Source organism: Clupea harengus, unplaced genomic scaffold (assembly GCF_900700415.2).
Source record: "Clupea harengus unplaced genomic scaffold, Ch_v2.0.2, whole genome shotgun sequence".
Classification (NCBI taxonomy): domain Eukaryota; kingdom Metazoa; phylum Chordata; class Actinopteri; order Clupeiformes; family Clupeidae; genus Clupea; species Clupea harengus.
This window is the reverse complement of record NW_024880370.1, coordinates 1,265-18,119: the sequence shown is the minus strand read 5'-3', so window position 1 is coordinate 18,119 and position 16,855 is coordinate 1,265. Positions and strand designations below refer to the sequence as shown.

The following is a 16,855-nucleotide window of genomic DNA, read 5'->3' as shown; positions in this document are numbered from 1 at the left end:
TAATGGCATGCACACGAGGAGTTATATGAATGGTTAATGAATGAACAGCTTATTGATTCAATAAACTGTAAGCTTAAATGTTACAAGTATCAGTCAAATTGAATGTGATATACAACCCAAATGAAGAAGTACAATTGTGAATAATAGCAAGTGAATACACAGGTTAAAAGCCAATTAGACCAAATTCCCTTAAATTACCAAAGAAACCTGAATGCATGAGATAGAAAATAACATAACCTGAGATAAATAACCAAACCTGAAATGAATTGGTGAGATAAATAGTGAAGGAGAGACAAACAGACAGAATGATAGAATAAGAGAGCAGGAGAAGAAAGGATCTCCACACTCAAAGACAGGAAAGGAGAAGCAGCATCAGAAAGAGCAGAAGAAGAGACAAGAGAGAAGAGTAAGCCCCCCAAACACAAGTGGATTTGCACCTCAAGACCCATTGCTATGCATTTACCACCAGCCAATCCCTTAAGGCCACCATCTGTTCCCATTCTTCCTTACATCTTCCTATATAAACATCAATTATACAATTATACATCTGGATTCTACATTCTACCTTATATATGCACCCAATCCAAACTCAACATGACAAAGAAAAACAATCCCAAACTTGACCCAACTGAGAAGCTTTTACAGTGGGATGAGAATGCTCACACAGGTAGGTCTCTGTGCCATCTCAAGGCACAAAGACATATTTGGAGAAATCTATTATTAGCTGTCATTAATTCAATAAAAAAAATGTATTGGTTTTTCAAAACATATGTCCTTAGCATAAATACATTATACATAAATAAAGTACTTGCCAAGAGAGATCAGAGATGTTGGCTATGGCTTAAGTCTGTTGTCCAAAGTCACTGGTTAATACTGATGCCAAATCTGTATTTGTGGACATTGGATCAGACTCATAGAAAAGTCCTGAATAAACATGCAACTACAACCTAGTTATCTGAACCGTTACAAAATAGTTATAGGCCTAATCTCGAAAAATACAATTAAAGTCAAGAATATATAGAACAGCACTCGTCATAATATTTTATCATATTCTACAGCTGCTTTTTAAGTGCTTTAACATCATTGGGTCCATGAGGTTAAAATAATCGTGCCAAAGTGATATCCGTATAACTACTGTTCAGCTCTCAGTCAAGCTGTCGCTGAATGATGAAAGTTGGGACGTTGTGAACAGTCTACAAAACGTGCTCCAACCAATCACAGCTTATCATGATAGGACATATGTATCACAATTGAATAATTAGCGAAACAATGTCACACGAATCGAATGTCGAATTTGATGTGCCGGATGTAACAAATGCGGATGTGGTCACTACAGATATTCGAGCGCCCCCTGGATGTTTAAGAATCTGCTCCAGAGGGTATGAAAAAAAGACAACAAAGGCAAACCTTGAAAGAAAATTCGACACTTAAGTCACTATATCGTAGTTGCATTCATACACACACTAAATGGAAAGGAGAAAAATCTCACCGAATCTGGATCAGCATCTGTGATAAAGTGAAAAGGCACGAGTGGCCTCGAACTCTGTAAGAACCCCTTGCCCTTCATGTAGGCTATGGCAGGCAAAACTGCTAAGGGGGGGTAAAACGCGAAAATGCCCGCTCGTTTGCGATCGAAAATACACTTCGCATAATACTCGGGACTAATTTAAAGAGGTGTGTCTCGAAAACATTGTTCTGAAAACGCCTCAGTAAAGCGGTTACAGTAGACAACTTTCACGGGAGCAGACCGGGCCAACCAAAACCATATCCCTCTATTTTTCGTGTTCACGGATATCATTCTACGCGAACTGATCATGGTAGTGTGGTATTGGACGGCCATTCAAAATGTCCATGTCACAGCCAGGGGTGTGTTTTTCAAAAGCGTCGTTGAACAACTACCGTAGTTAAATGATAGAGAGATCATTTTTGAACTCTCTCTCCATATTTACTACAGTGATTTCGGGAAACTCCGGAACAGTTCCAGTGTTGCCGATAAATCATGGCACAACAGTTCTAGTGTGATGTAATCTGATGTATAAAATCACTTCCAGATGGCCATTAATAATGCCCTACTCATTCTTTAATGGTGTCAGAATAAAACAACAAAAAGGTAAAGGTTGACGGACCAATTGTATTTACATATACCTTGTTCAATGGCCACGATTTGGTTGGGCTCGAGTGGCGAGTTTAGCATGGCTCATATCGCCTATTGCTCCCAGCGCAGTTTCCTATTTACGAAATGGGGTCTTTGGGTCTTACAGGCTAGCGTGCCTTCACTCACTCTCAAATTGATCTCAATTTGTGTGTGGCCTACAATAGCAAACTGATATACCCTATATGGACAAAAGTATTCGGACGCCTGACCATTACACCAACAGGGCCTGTAATGACATTGTATTCAAATACATATACTTCAATATAAAGTTGGTCCCCCTTTTGCAGCTATAACAGCTTCCACTCTTCTTGAAAGGCTTTCCACAAGATTTTGAAGTGTTTCTGTGGATATTGGTGCCCATTCATTCTGTAGAGCATTTATGAGGTCAGGCACTGATGTTGGACGAGAAGGCCTGGCTCGCAATCTCCGTTCCAGTTCATCCCAAAGGTGCTCGATGGGGTTGTCAGGGCTCTGTGGGCCAGTCAAGTTCTGCCACACCGAACTCATCCAACCATGTCTTTATAGTCCTTGCTTTGTGCACTGGGGCACAGTCATGTTGAAATAAAAAAAGGGCCTTCCCCAAACTGTTGCCACAAAGCTGGAAGCATAGCATTGTCCAAAATGTCTTGGTCTGCTGAAGCAGTAAGATTGAGCTTCACTGGAGATAAGGGGCCTAGCCCAAACCCTGAAAAACAGCCCCATACCATCCCCCCTCCAAATAATTTTGTCCATATAGTGTATGTCCAACGGATTACTGTCATATCAAAAGATGCTGAAAAACTGATTCATGCCTTTATTTCAAGCCAGCTTGATTATTGTAATGCAATTCTAACTGGCCTCCCGAAAAAAAACAACTGAGAGACTTCAGCTCATTCAAAACTCTGCAGCTCGGCTATTAACCAGAACCAAGAGGAGAGAGCACTTTAGTCCCGTTTTAGCGGCTTTGCACTGGCTTCCAGTAACCTTTAGAATTGATTTTAAGGTCCTTCTTCTTATATACAAAGCCCTTAATGGGCTAGGACCAAGTTACGTTGCAAACTCCCTTGTCAAATACTTGCCTTCAAGAACACTGAGATCATCGAATGCTGGTTTATTGGAGATTCCCAGCAACAGCCGTAAGAAAATCGGGGACGCAGCCTTCGTCAATTACGCCCCAAAGCTATGGAACATACTGCCTATCAGGGAAGCCAGCTTGTTAAACATTTAAAAAGAAAGCTAAAAACGTACCTCTTCACCTTAGCCTTTAACTAGCTGCGACTTCGCATTGTATATATATATGAATATATATATATATTTTTTTTTTTTGGGGTGTTTTACTTTGATTTTCATTGTGATATGAAATGGTGTTAAGGGGTTGGATAGACTATATCTCTGCAGAGTTTTATCTTTAGTTTATCTTATGTTATGCATTTTATGTATTCTAGTTTTTGTCTTGGGTCTTTATGAACTCTATCCCTGTTTTTTTTTTAATGCACTCCATCCTGGTCTTTGTGTTTTGTGTTTATTCGATGTCTATTTTTATGTGGATCACTGTGCATTAATTTCTTTGTGCGTGTGGTTTCTTTGCTTTTAAGCACTTTGAGCTGCATTGTTTTGCATGAAAGGTGCTATACAAATAAAGTTTATTATTATTATTATTATTATTATTATTATATGCAGCTCTAAGACTGGTCATTTGTAAAGGTGGGCTTTTTAACTTGAAAGCGTGGTTGTGATGAATATCAGATATAATGTGCAGATATATTGTGTCATATCTCAAACTAAAATAGAATGGGGGTAATGATAGTTACAGTTGCTTACTCAGCTTTTGTGGGTGAGGAGGTGTAAACGTAAAATTTGTGGCTGTTAAAGTACTGTACCACTGTTGGGTCGGAGTATTAGGCCTACTCAAATTAGAATTTTAAAGAAGGCAATGTGGCCATATGTGTACCAGAGATACTTGTGAACACTTTGCTTATTTCACTGAGATTGATAACACGTCTGAAATTAGTTCTGAAGGAGATTTTTGGATACCTCTTCATCACGAGGAACTACTAAATCTGTCCAGGTGTTGGTGACCTCGCTCTTAAAAAGACAACAGATGTCACCACAGGCCATACAGAGACCACTCCTCTAAATGGATTAAATCCCTTCAATCCTGCGATTAATGACATTTCACTTGTATGGTGTTATTAACTTTCATTTCAAATGTCAACTGACTACGGTATTTGCAGTTCTGAGTGTTGCAAAAACCAACGTTAGCCAGTAGGGGGCTTCATCTGCCAAATAGAATACGTAAGTAGCTAGCTAGTCTCACCTAAGAAATCACGTTGCTTTCAGTTTGTCATAAATACAAATAAATAGATATGGGAGGTAAAACAAAAGGTGTCTGTGAATTGAACTGCAAATACTTTGATAACGTTTTAAACCTAATTCTAAGGTAAAATTGTTCTGGAGAATTATGTTAGTCATAAACATTACTAATACACTCTGATTGCGTAGATATTGACCTGTCCTTTGAAACAATGCTAATCATATTTGCCATGTGTTTAAGACCGTTTACTGGTCACTTCGTTTCTGTAAAGAAGTTCAGGGTCATGATTGGTTATAATGTTTTGACAGAACACTGGTCGTAAAACAATAAGGTTGTGGACTTAAATTATTTCGTAAATCTACAGCATGTTCGGTCTGATAGCGCAGATTTCGTTAGCAGCGCTAGCCCTCCTGCGCTGTGTTTGTAATCAGCTCTGAACATGGTGGTCTCTCCCCCCAACAGGTCCAACTCCGTTCCTGCCTACGTCCTACAACAGCGAAAGCTCGTTGGAAAACAACGTTGCGGACATGAATCGCTCCCCCAGTCCAGCGATTTCATGGACAGTCCTAATTTAGAGGACCCAGAAGTCATCGAGTTGGATAGACAATCGCGTGCAATGACGAACCCCCGACGCATTAAAACATATCCACTGTGTTATACAACAAAACAGGTCGATTTACTTACGACAGCGTCGTCTTGTGCACTCCAGTCTTCGGTCCCATCGGTCTTGCAGCGCGAAACACTGAGCATGTGCAATGCTGATAGAAAGCTTGACTTACACACGAAATTCGTCGCTAGCCAGATCAATTGAAAGTAGTGAATTTAAGCATACTGGTTGATGTCAACCGTGGACTAGAGTTTCACTTTACCGCAACAATACAGAATAATTACCCAATAATCACATTTAAAAGCACATAGCTAAGTTTTCTTTTGTCGTGTACGAAGTTCCAATTAGTTCAGAAGAAAAGCTGTCTCAAAAACTCTAAGTCTGTGAAGTATTTAGACAGGTTTAGACTTAACTAAATCGATATGGGTCGTGTGTTGTTTAGGACTGACCAAACAGCTCATGTATTATTTTGAAGTTAACTGAAATAAGTTATGGAATTCTGCTTTTGAACATGCCAAAAAGGCTATGGCTTATGCTATCGCCAGGAAAAAAACATCACCATGTAACAATATGTAACTATATTTCAAACCTCAACACATTTTTCATGCTTCAGCCACATATTTTTTATCATGAGTTGTGGAATTTGACATTGTGCACTTCACGTTTAGGCCAAGTCATCTGCCCTCCTGCCACAACTTGAGAACATGTCACACATTCCATTCTTTTAGTTTGGAGGAAGGTTTCTTTGTCAGTATTCATATAATACATGACAAGATTGTCAAATACATAATTCTCATCCAAAAATGGGCAGCCTATATTTTGTTACAATAAGGCCACACAAGGCTGGTCATGACACTGTTCACGGCCTAAGCAAGATTTTACTAGAAATAAATTATTTTACCCAAAATACATAAAATAAAACAATAACAACAATTATAGTGCCATGTCACTGGCCTACGCTACAATGGTCAATGCTCACCAAAAGAAACCCATCTACAATTTGCTGAGATAGCAAAGTAGAGTGGAAAAGACACTCAATCCAGTCCAGGATGTAACAGTCTTCCAGTTAGTACTACAAAAACAGATCACCCTTTCATTCATGATACTGACTTTCATCAGTCAAAACTGATGCGTGCCACTCAACATGAACATGGACTCATACCTTGTGTGTGTCAAAAAGCTTGTTTATTACATATCATATGAAGTCATATCCTTCAGTCTTCTGTGCTCCGTCACAAACAACAGGTAATGATAGCTAATGTTATCTTCTTAGGTAACAACAGACATTACGGCCTTTACTTTACTTATCTGTTAACTGAGGACACAGGCTAATATTACATACATCTCACTGGTGATGTGACAGAAACTCACTAGCCACATGGAGCTATCTAGCACACAATGGTCTCACAAGGTTTATTAGTAGCTTCTTGTTTATGAAGGTGTAAGCCATGACATACACCCCTCCAGACCAATCTCCACACAGTAAATCACAGATTTCATTGGGGATAGACATCCTGTCATTCTGCTAATAGGCTAATGCTAGCTAACCCTTTAAAATTTCTTCAGAAACAGATGTGTGCGTACGCAGCAGAGTGGCTGTGCATGGCACTGTTTTGATTGGCTCTGGCTGAGCAACTGAGTAGAAGGGCGACACAAGTCTACAAACGTGAGAGGGCGCATTTCTGAAAAAGATTTACAATTTGGTGCTGCACCCTTCCGTCATTTTGCACCTGGGGCCACCCGCCTATGTCGCCTATGACATGGGCCACCCCTGAGGCCACACATGATTAGCTCTGGGAATTTTAAAAAAAAATTTTAAAGTTGATGCAAACTAAAAAGTAAAACCAGTATGTTAATCGAGAGTTTAAAAGAAGCACGGCGATCCATTCCACAACTCTTCTTGGGACATCTTCCACAAGGTTACAACCTATACAAATAGAATAATGTCAAAACATGTATATTCCAATTTATATTTTATTCTGATGTATGTAGATCCAGACCTGAGGTTATCTCTCCTTGTTAGTGCGTAGGTCTGTGGTGATGGGGTCGTGCTGAATGGTTTGGTGCAACATGAGAGCTAGTAGGCCTGCTCGATTCGTCATCGCTGTACGAACGTTCCGTTCCTGTTCAAACAGCTCATCCAGCTTGTACCACTGTCAGCGTTGAGGGGAAAAAACACAGAAACATTAACCAACCTCAAACCTAATAATGAATTATGATAATTAGTGAGGCTGACTTTACACTGCCTGGTAAATGATTCATAAACAAAAAATACAATCTATTGCTTTTCGAAGCATTATCAGAGGTCCGCAAAGACAGGTAACCCTAGGCAGGTGTCCACTGGCCTGAGCCTTCATCCTCCATTTCACTTTTCGCTGTCTTGCCAGTTGTGCACATGAAAGTAACATTATACGTCATTAAAGTTTGTCCTATTTTCAATGACGTGCGAGTTGCATCGGCAGATAATCGATTAATATCAGATTTATTTCCACATATGAATGAGGACCAAAAAGAATCTGAGAATACCTAATTCCATATGCTTTTTACCTGTTTACACATTCATAATACATATCCGATCCGTGCCATATGTGAGCAAAAAAAATCAGAATTGGGTCACTTTTACCAGGCAGTTTACACACAGCCTTAAACTAGCAGTGCCGTCATTAGTGAAACCAAAACACTGATGACCAAAACACTGTGTGGACGTCTATGTTTTTTAACCAAGATAATACCAATTTTCCAGCATGTGTACTGACCACTCGCACCCGCTCCAAGTCAACCTCTGCTCTTCTGAGCTTTTCCCAGCAATAGTGCTTGTTGCACTTGCGCTTGGACACCCTGCAGTAATCTCCGGTTGGCTCAAACACGTCACGCACAAGGGGACATCCACAGACCTCGTCAGCTGGAACCTGGAGAAAGATTTCGATTAGCAAAAATATGTTTCATTTTTTTAATTATTATTGTTCCATTTTGTAGATTACATTTTGTAAAAGATAATCTCATAATCTTACTTTAGGGTCCCTTGAGTGTTCTGGACACAGGACCTGAAGCCTCTTACAATAGGTTTTACTCTGTGGGTTGTACACATCACAGAAAAGCCTTGTGGCTCTGGAAGAACAAAACAAATCAAAGAAAACATTTGAATAGTTAATCTTAGTAGCAAAATGTTTTAGAATGTTGAAAACGTGGTTAAAACTGGACAAACATACCCTTCAATGCGTGTGGGATACATCGAGCCAAATGATGTTTGGCTTTCATACTGTGAATAGAAAAATATATTATGTAGCCTTTTGGTCTTGCATAACATTTGTAAAACATCCATTGTTTGAAACTGCCTCCTCCAGTGTTTCATTTTTCTAATGATGAAACACACTGTCATTGCCCCTTTACAACAGTGTAAGAGGTCAGAGTAATAACTGATGCCAACCTATAAAAAAATCAACTGTTAACAGCCATCCACCAGTTTATCACATCTTCTATAAAAGCAACAGTAACCCCCCCCCCCCTTCAACAAACAAACAATGGGGCATTTGGTTGTTTAGACTTACTGACTTACTGTGTTTACACAGCATTGCGACTGTGACTGTGAACTGTACATTGAGGCTGATGAAATAGTGGAAACTGCTTACTTTTGCATAGCACCTCTCCATGTGTCGTAGCGCCACCTTTGGATTAACAGGGTGACTGCATGACACACAGAAGATTTGAAGGTCGGTGTCGTCATCCCCTTCATTCACCTGGAGTAATACAAGAATGCATGCGTGAGAAACTTAATCATTCATATAGATAATTAAGTCATTTCAGTTTCATTTTTTTCTCATCATGCGTATTTCCATTTACTTCTGTGTAAAAACACTACATTTGCTATTTTCTCAAAAATAACAGCACTGTTACATTCTACATATTTTTGCCCGTCTAGTCTGCCACAGTAAAATGTTCACAATAAATCACAAAAACTCTTTGTAACTATAGAAATGTGTAATGAATTTCAGGGACGTTCGCTATTGTTAGACATGCTGTTGGAGGATAGACCATTCCGGTGGCGAATGGCTCAGTAGAGAATGTCATAAAGATATAAATGCTCCAGCTGTTTACAGGAAAAAACCTCCCACTGCAGACGTCAAAGATTTACTCTGCTTTGAGCCTGCAGTCATCTCTTTCACCGGAGATCAGTGCACTTTCAGGCGATTTTCTTACTACGTGTAAAAACATGCTTTTCATTATTTACTATCTAGAACCATCCTGTAACAGTTAAGCTTTGCGTGAGAGCCGCCCCCTCCTGCCCCTGCCCCTCACCTCTTGGTCCTCCTGTACAGTGTGCTGCTTAGCTTTGGCGATGATGCCCTCCAGCTCGTGGAAGCGGCGCTCCATGTCGGTGAGCCTCAGCCGGGCCTGCTGCTGGTCGCGACGGATGCGTTCCAGAAGCTTCTTGCCCTGCTCCTCAGCTATGCAGGGGCTCTGCTGCCACTGCTGGATGCGCTGAGGGAGGATCTCATAGATGCGGCTGTCCATGCAGGGAGAAAGGGGCAAGTCAGCAACATCTTAGGACATAAGAAACTATTTGTTTTATCCCAATACAGTTGCTATACGAATATAAATCAACGACACGCTAGAGGTGCGTCTTGTGCCATCAACAAAAACAGGCACAATCAAAATATATAGTGTATGTGTGTGTTCTTGTTCTTTCTGCTGTTTATCCAAGTTCATCCAATTCTCTACACTCAACACAAATGCCCTCTGAATGCTTCTGTTATTTAAAATCACATGAAACTGTCAGACACATGTGTTCTCTCTTTAGGCATCCTATACTAGAATCTTACTTGGCTGCTAGCTTCATGCCACAGTCATCGGAGCAGTATTTGGAGTTGGGACATGCCATTTCCACACAGCCAGGTCCAAGGCACTGCCGCAACCCAGGGGTATCTTTCGGCTCTGGCCGCTCGTTGTGCCGCACCTTGTCGCGGTGCTTCTGTTTCTGTTTATGCCGCCGCACTTTACTGTCCTCTTTCTGAAGGATGAACAGACAACATCAGAGGGCAGGCAAAGTAAGAGAGAGAGAGAGAGAGAGAGAGAGAGAGTCACAGAAAGAGCACAAGTGGAAGGAGAGAAACAGCAAGTAATGTACATTGCAGTGAGGCGAAGAGAGAAACGGAGCATAAAGAGCTTCTTATTACACCGCAGACAAAGTTCACTATAGACATACTAACTGAAGCACTATCTGAAGTGGTAGTATTGGTTTTACTTGCCTTCCGCTCAGACCTCTTCTCACGTCTCTTCACATGTTTAACCTTGACAGCCCTCTTGTGGATGGATGGGTCAAGATACTGACCCTCTTCCTCATCACTTCCCCAGTCCTAAACATCACACACAGACACACACACACGCAGAGAGAGACACAGTGTGAGAGGAGAGAGAATTGCAATCCAAGTGTTTCATGGGGCATACAAACAGCAATATGCATAAGCACCAAATTAATCTGAACTGGGAGGTGTTTTGTGCTAGAGTTCCACTGATATACACTGTGTCACTGTGCCAAAGTGTTTGTGGGGAGTGGAGGTGGATACCGGGTTGTGCTCATCATATTCTCCAGCCCTATAGTGCTTGTAGAGCTCCATCTCAGTCTCACTGAAATCATCAGACAGTTGACTGTCTCGCGAGTAGTAGTCGCGGTCCTTTGCATTGTTACTCTCCTCCTCCTTCACTCGCAGCATTTTCTGCCAGACAAAAAACACAATAAGATCATCAGGAAGCCATCATCTGGTTTGCCTTTATCTTATCACTTCGCTTCTATTTCTTTACAAATAAATTATACACACAGACACACGTCACTCTTATTTCTGTGGTGAAGCGTACAAAATGTTGCAGTTTATAAGGGAAGAAAATATATTGCATTCAGCTAAATGTGTGTCAGTGACCTTTTAGATGTCAAGCAGACAACAGAAAGTGGAGACATTTAGCTTTGTTTAGTTGTAATATTTGATGAATCTGTTTGGTTCAGACTCCATGTCATGTTGCTAGTCAGTAAAATCTAAAGCTTACTCTGGCCCGGACTTCACACTGTCTGAATCGGCACTTCTGCCTGATCTTGTTGGGTCCCCCAAACTTCTTCATGTCCTTGCAGAAGTCGCACGAGGCACAGTCCTCCGTGCGTCGGCACGGCTCACACTCCCCACACATACGGGCAGATCGCTTCACCTGCAGCAAACGGGAGAGAAACATGATGAGCCAGGCTCTAAATCAGGCAAGAGGAGATACTGTAGTCAAGGTGACAGGACATGGTAAGCAGAATTAGCCTACTCTGGACCCGCGTCGGCCGTCTAGTTTGAAATCTGGTGTGCTACCGCCACGTTGTTTCACCATTTTGTCGTCCTCTGTGTCTTTGTCTCTTTTCTTTTGGCGGTATTTGATCTCCAATGAGCCGTTTTGGCCTGCAACACAAGGATCCATCAGAGGCACAATAACTCTAGGATAACTAGGATGGTTTGTGTAACTGCCAATTCATTACATCAAACTATGTAGCTTCGCTTATGTTAGGGTTATTATCTAAAACATCTGAAGAGTTACTCACTGCGACATTTTTCACAATACCATTCCCTAATTGCCTTGGCCATCTTCTCAGATATACCGATGCAATCCCCATGAAACCATTCATTGCAATTGTCACAACCTCTATTACAAAACAAGATAAACATTTGTCAGAAAACTCAACTGAAGAAACAAATTGTATTCTCCTTTGACTTAATTCAAAAGACAGGTCACTGTCTCACGGTCACTGTAACTCCAAGTTAAGCTATTCCCTACGTTGTTTTCCACATTGTTGTTTACTAGTTCATACTCCAGCAATACCTGTTACAGCGCAACACACGAACGTTAATGTAAGTTGAATCAAAACATGCACGAGGGCAGAATTCACAATACTTACATCATGAAACAGTTGATGTCTGGTTTGCGGCAGACACAATACACGGGGGCGTTTGCTCTATCCATTCCTACCTGGCCTCTTTTAGGTCCCAGGGCAAAATCTGGTACCCCCCTTTCCTAAAAAAACAGCAAGAAGAATGTGTTAGTTACAAATGTTGTGCATGTGATTAACAACCCATTATGATAGCTAGCATAAGTAGTCCAAATCGTAGCTTGTTTGGGTCGGCTAGCTAACTAGCTATCGCTAGTTATCATAGCTATAGTTACCTAGCTAGTTGGTTGTTATCAGTATCTAACGTTACCTACCATGTCGACCAGCCAACAGTTATGTCAAACTGTGTTGTTACTTTAAAAAGGCAAACATATCAAAAAGTGTGTAATTGTCTAAATGAATAATAAAATCCAGACCATAAGGATCTATCTGTAAGTTGTTGTTCAAACTCGAAGATTGTTTACAACCTGTACTCGAAAGCTATCGAAACAAGTCGTTTTTCGAGGAACTTCCGCTTAGCTTTTCTTCGGTCATTTCATTTTGTTGGACCTTTGAAAAAAATATCTTTAGTGCCACCTACTGTACAGCCAGCCTACATTACACCTATACGTAACTCGTGGATTAGGCTAGAAACTGCAACCTACTGTCTCAGGACATCACTGCCTAGTCGGTATTGGAAAAACATGACATCAAATATTAGTTTAGGCTATGTCGTCGTGTATGACAGACATTTTATTTTCTTAAAGCTGTGTGATAGGCCTATTGCCTTGCTTAACAATTGTGGAAATAACTTTATTATCGTTTGGACTATTCACATATGTATTCCACATTGTGTAGAAGAGTCTTGATTTTTTTGTATGCTATGACAATCACCCAGATAAAAAGTATCACAACATCATCATCATCATCCTATCATCATTACAGTACAGTAATCTTAAGGCCACCTGACTGAAAATAAATACAATAAATTAATTAAATCAAAGAAATGAATTTTCCCAGTGGAATTTCAGAGTTTTGTGTCAGTTGTGAGGGCACCATAGCCTTATAAATATGATTAAGTAGGCCTAGCCTATATGCCATTCAGTGATTCAGTAACCATGAACGGTTCCATGAAATCGTTTTTTCTATATATATAAAAAAAATAAGGAACATGTTAAATAGGGGTTATCATATTACGACTTAAAGAACACGGGGACATGAAAGGCTAGACCTAAAAGGCTACCTCCAAGTTCTCATACATTTCTTACGATGAGATGGTATTTAGCATATAAGAGCCATATGAAACTGGCCATATAACCTGGTGCATCTAATTATACAACAATCAACAATTCATTAATTTAAGTAACCAACAGTCTTCTCAATTGTAGGGTCCTGAAATTATTAACGTTGCAAAATGGGTTGGTTAAACTGATAGCGGTCACGTTCATAGGGAGGAGGTGCACATTAACTTCCGACATATCCCCAGACCCTCCTGTTAAAGCCTGTGGCTTGACAGAACAGATGTAGTGTAGTCGGCTTCCTCAGAGGAACTCCACGAACCTGTTTCCGAATCCGCCAACAGGGTTAAGGGGAATTCTCAGACTTGACATGCTCCTTCTTCATATAATTTAATATACCGTGGTCTAAGACTGGAGCAAAAGAATTCAAGGTAGGCTAACAGTTTACTGTCACAGTGGGAGGCACAATATCGAATGTTAGTTCTCAAAATGTAGAGTGTAAATTTCAAGACCTTTGCTATATGAGACTATTAGCTGTTCATTGGTTACTCCATAAAATCGTTTTAATTAGGGTTAGAGTTTTTTCTGATATATCAGTAACCAATTTGGTCAAAAGCTGACTGCTGAATCAAAATATAATACAAGCGATAGTTATGCATTTATGAAGTAGGCTATTACAAACAAAAAGACAATACTTTGTAAACCTGCCATAGAACAAGGTAGGACATGTGAATTATCATATAATAACATGACACTTTCATGTCATATGGTCACCCCTTTTCCAGTGCTTTTGTAAGTCTGTGGTAAAATGCAAAATCACGGAGAATAGTTCAGGTGAAGTATAGGCTAGTGAAAAAAATAGGCGAGTTCTTAGTGGAGCTTAAACAATTGAAAATGGAAGTTAAGATAGTGGTGGAGATAACATCGGAAAATTATTGATAGCTGAATTATGCTTTATTCTAAGCTTTTGGATATTTTAGTGGAGGAAAGGGGTTATCCTTCATATTTGTCTGAAACGCACAACCAGGAACATTTATTTGTGTTCTGTTCAACCCAAACCAGAACCAGTGTGTAAACCTCAATGCAATTTCACTCTCTTAGATCATTTTATACAAAATATCAATTAACATATAAAGTATCCTATGCCCGTCGTGGAAGGGACAAAATATCACTCCAATCTATTTTGTGTTGATAGAGAGAGAGAGAAAGAGAGTTGAAAGTGAGACAAGTAATCTACTTGTGTGTTGTGGTACAAAATACAAACACCTCAACTTTATGGCATGTCTTGTCACACCTGTTGCAAATGTTTAAGGAATCCATGGCAGATGACCTAATTATGCAGGTGTTTAAACAGAAAGAAATGTTTGAAGATGAAATAACAAAGTACATATTTTGGTGTATGTGCTTTACTGTTCCTGTTTATTACATTTTGATACATGTATGTCATATATGTGATGACCCATGTCAACATATTATTATATCTTATTACACATTTATATCATACATTCATCATTCACACACACACACACACACACACACACACACACACACACACACACACACACAGACGTTACTCATTAGAGGTGGTTGTAGTGTCACCCATAATATCCATAACCGTATGATAAGCTGGACTTATTGTTTTGTTTTCCTCTCTTCGGTTGTAAGGGGGGGTTCTCTGTGTCTCAGGAGGAGACAGAAGCCATGGATGGGCATCCACAGGCTCCGGGGGGTGATGGCGTTGGACAGGATTGGCCCAAGAGTGTGGACAACCTTCAGGGCCACTGTCTCCAACATGCCACAAAGGAACCAGAGGTGGAACCAAAAGGTAAATCTGCTATTACTCCTGTATGGTTAGTGAAAACATCCACTTAGGAGAATTGGGTGTATACTGAGACCAAGGATAGAGTTGTGTACAATAATAAAACATGTAACTTACTCAATATTTCGACATGTTTTTAATAGGCATTTTTTTTAAAGCAGTTTGGATTTACTCATATTAGCTTAGTTGTGAGTGATGGACCTCTCATCATGTGTTTGCAAGTCATGTTAGGGCGTTGGGCGTTACCTACATTACATTAGGATTAATCTGTTCCTACTGTGTGTGGATGCTAGAAAATGTTCAATTATGGGTAAACAGTTTGGAACGGCAATATATCTGCAGTATTTCAATGAAAGGTATTTGTTTAACTGGCAGAATTAGTTCGTTTTCAAGATTCAATAAGAATGAGAGTGAAATGTACCGTTTTGTTTACAACCAGGTTCTCTGTAAAAAGAGCAGCACCTGGACACAATTACATCCTTAAATCTTCTTTCAAGTCCCGATTTGGCACTGAACCTTAAGTGAAGCCCTCCCACAATTGAAAAAAAACATTAGCCCCTTTAGTTTCAACTCAGTCATCGTCACTTCATTTTAGCCTTCTGTCTGAAGTCTTGAACTACTGCTCTATTTCTCTCACTCTCTCCCTCTTGCTTGTGCTTTCATTTGGTCTCTACCACTAATCATCAAACCAGAACTGTGACTTGTGACTGTTATTACTGCTTGGATTTTGTAGTTTGAATAGACCCCTCTCTCCCTCTGTGCAGAAGCTCTTCTCTCTGACAGACCAGACCAGTGCAGCAGTAATGAATCTATAACAGATGTGGGCTGTACAAACGAAGACACTCTTCTCCTTCCAAACCATACGCCGACGATCTCACAGACAATAAACAAAGGTAATTCCCTGATTCCTATGTCTGTGTCCCTGTCTGTGTCTATTATTATTTATTGCATATTGTTACATCATTAGTTTATATTAACATCACACAAAGTCAGCTACTCAAGCACATACGTTGTAAGTCACCTTCTCTCTTAACAAAAGTATCACTGCATGTGTCTTTTGTGACAGAGTGATTAAGAGATGATTTATTGTGCTAATTTTGATCAGCAGTTAGCTCTGGGTTGAGCTCATAGTAGTGAATTTTGGAAGAAGACCGTTTGGGGGTGGTTGACCTTAGTTTTGCTAAAGACATAGGAAAAACAGCCACAGTGATGGGATACATTCAAACAAATTCTTAAATAAATTATGCAACTTTAGATAATTTGTTGCCCTCCACTTTCAGATGATCCTCACTTAGAGAACCCTGTGGTATCCAATCAGCCGGTTGCTCAACCCCTCCAAGAGGGTGTGGCCAACGGAGCCACACCCATCTGCACTCCTCCGGCGGCCTCTAGCACCCCGGTGAATCGCGGCTCGGCCTCACCACAGAAGTGTAACGGGCACAACCACCACCCACACAATAAGCGCTTGCCCTCCACCACTAAGAGCCAGCACAGCTTCAAAACCAATGCCACCCAGATCGAGGAGGTGGCTGGAGACGGTATGCTGCAGAGGAGCCCGTTATTGTTTCAGAGTGAAATGTCAGCATATGTCATAATCTCAGATTACACAAGCACATAATCTTATATGATGAGAAAGGAAATGTCCATCCGAACTCACAGTTTATTTTGTTCAAGATGCAGTCCATGATTCGGTTTCGGTTTTGCGAAAGGTTGTTGTTATTTGAGCTCAACAGCCAATGACGCACCATATTCATGGGCTGGGCTTGTTTATGGCTCGGCCCAAGTCACCATGTTTGTTTCCCATTTACAGAGCTAGGGCTGTGTTCGAACACTGGAGTGTTTTTTGAGCAC

The 16,855-nt window shown here is 40.4% G+C and overlaps 1 protein-coding gene across 2 annotated transcripts; it reads right to left on the bottom strand.

Annotated features, from left to right (window-relative positions):
- Positions 1 to 6,868: 6,868 nt before the first annotated feature.
- Positions 6,869 to 12,527, bottom strand: LOC122131993 (CXXC-type zinc finger protein 1-like). 2 transcript variants are annotated; one of them, XM_042706733.1, is made up of 15 exons: positions 12,436 to 12,527; positions 11,978 to 12,093; positions 11,624 to 11,724; positions 11,353 to 11,483; positions 11,095 to 11,250; positions 10,620 to 10,769; positions 10,302 to 10,409; positions 9,876 to 10,063; positions 9,352 to 9,559; positions 8,685 to 8,792; positions 8,265 to 8,314; positions 8,067 to 8,163; positions 7,812 to 7,964; positions 7,056 to 7,208; positions 6,869 to 6,982 (listed from the first exon to the last, which is right to left on the bottom strand). In XM_042706733.1, exons 2-14 carry the CDS (start codon positions 12,040 to 12,042, stop codon positions 7,062 to 7,064), a joined length of 1,662 nt encoding a protein of 553 aa, XP_042562667.1. In that variant the 5' UTR covers positions 12,043 to 12,093; positions 12,436 to 12,527; the 3' UTR covers positions 6,869 to 6,982; positions 7,056 to 7,061. The 2 variants fall into 2 exon arrangements, with proteins under 2 accessions (XP_042562667.1, XP_042562666.1); XM_042706732.1 differs by lacking the exon at positions 12,436 to 12,527 and adding an exon at positions 12,283 to 12,429.
- Positions 12,528 to 16,855: the final 4,328 nt, after the last annotated feature.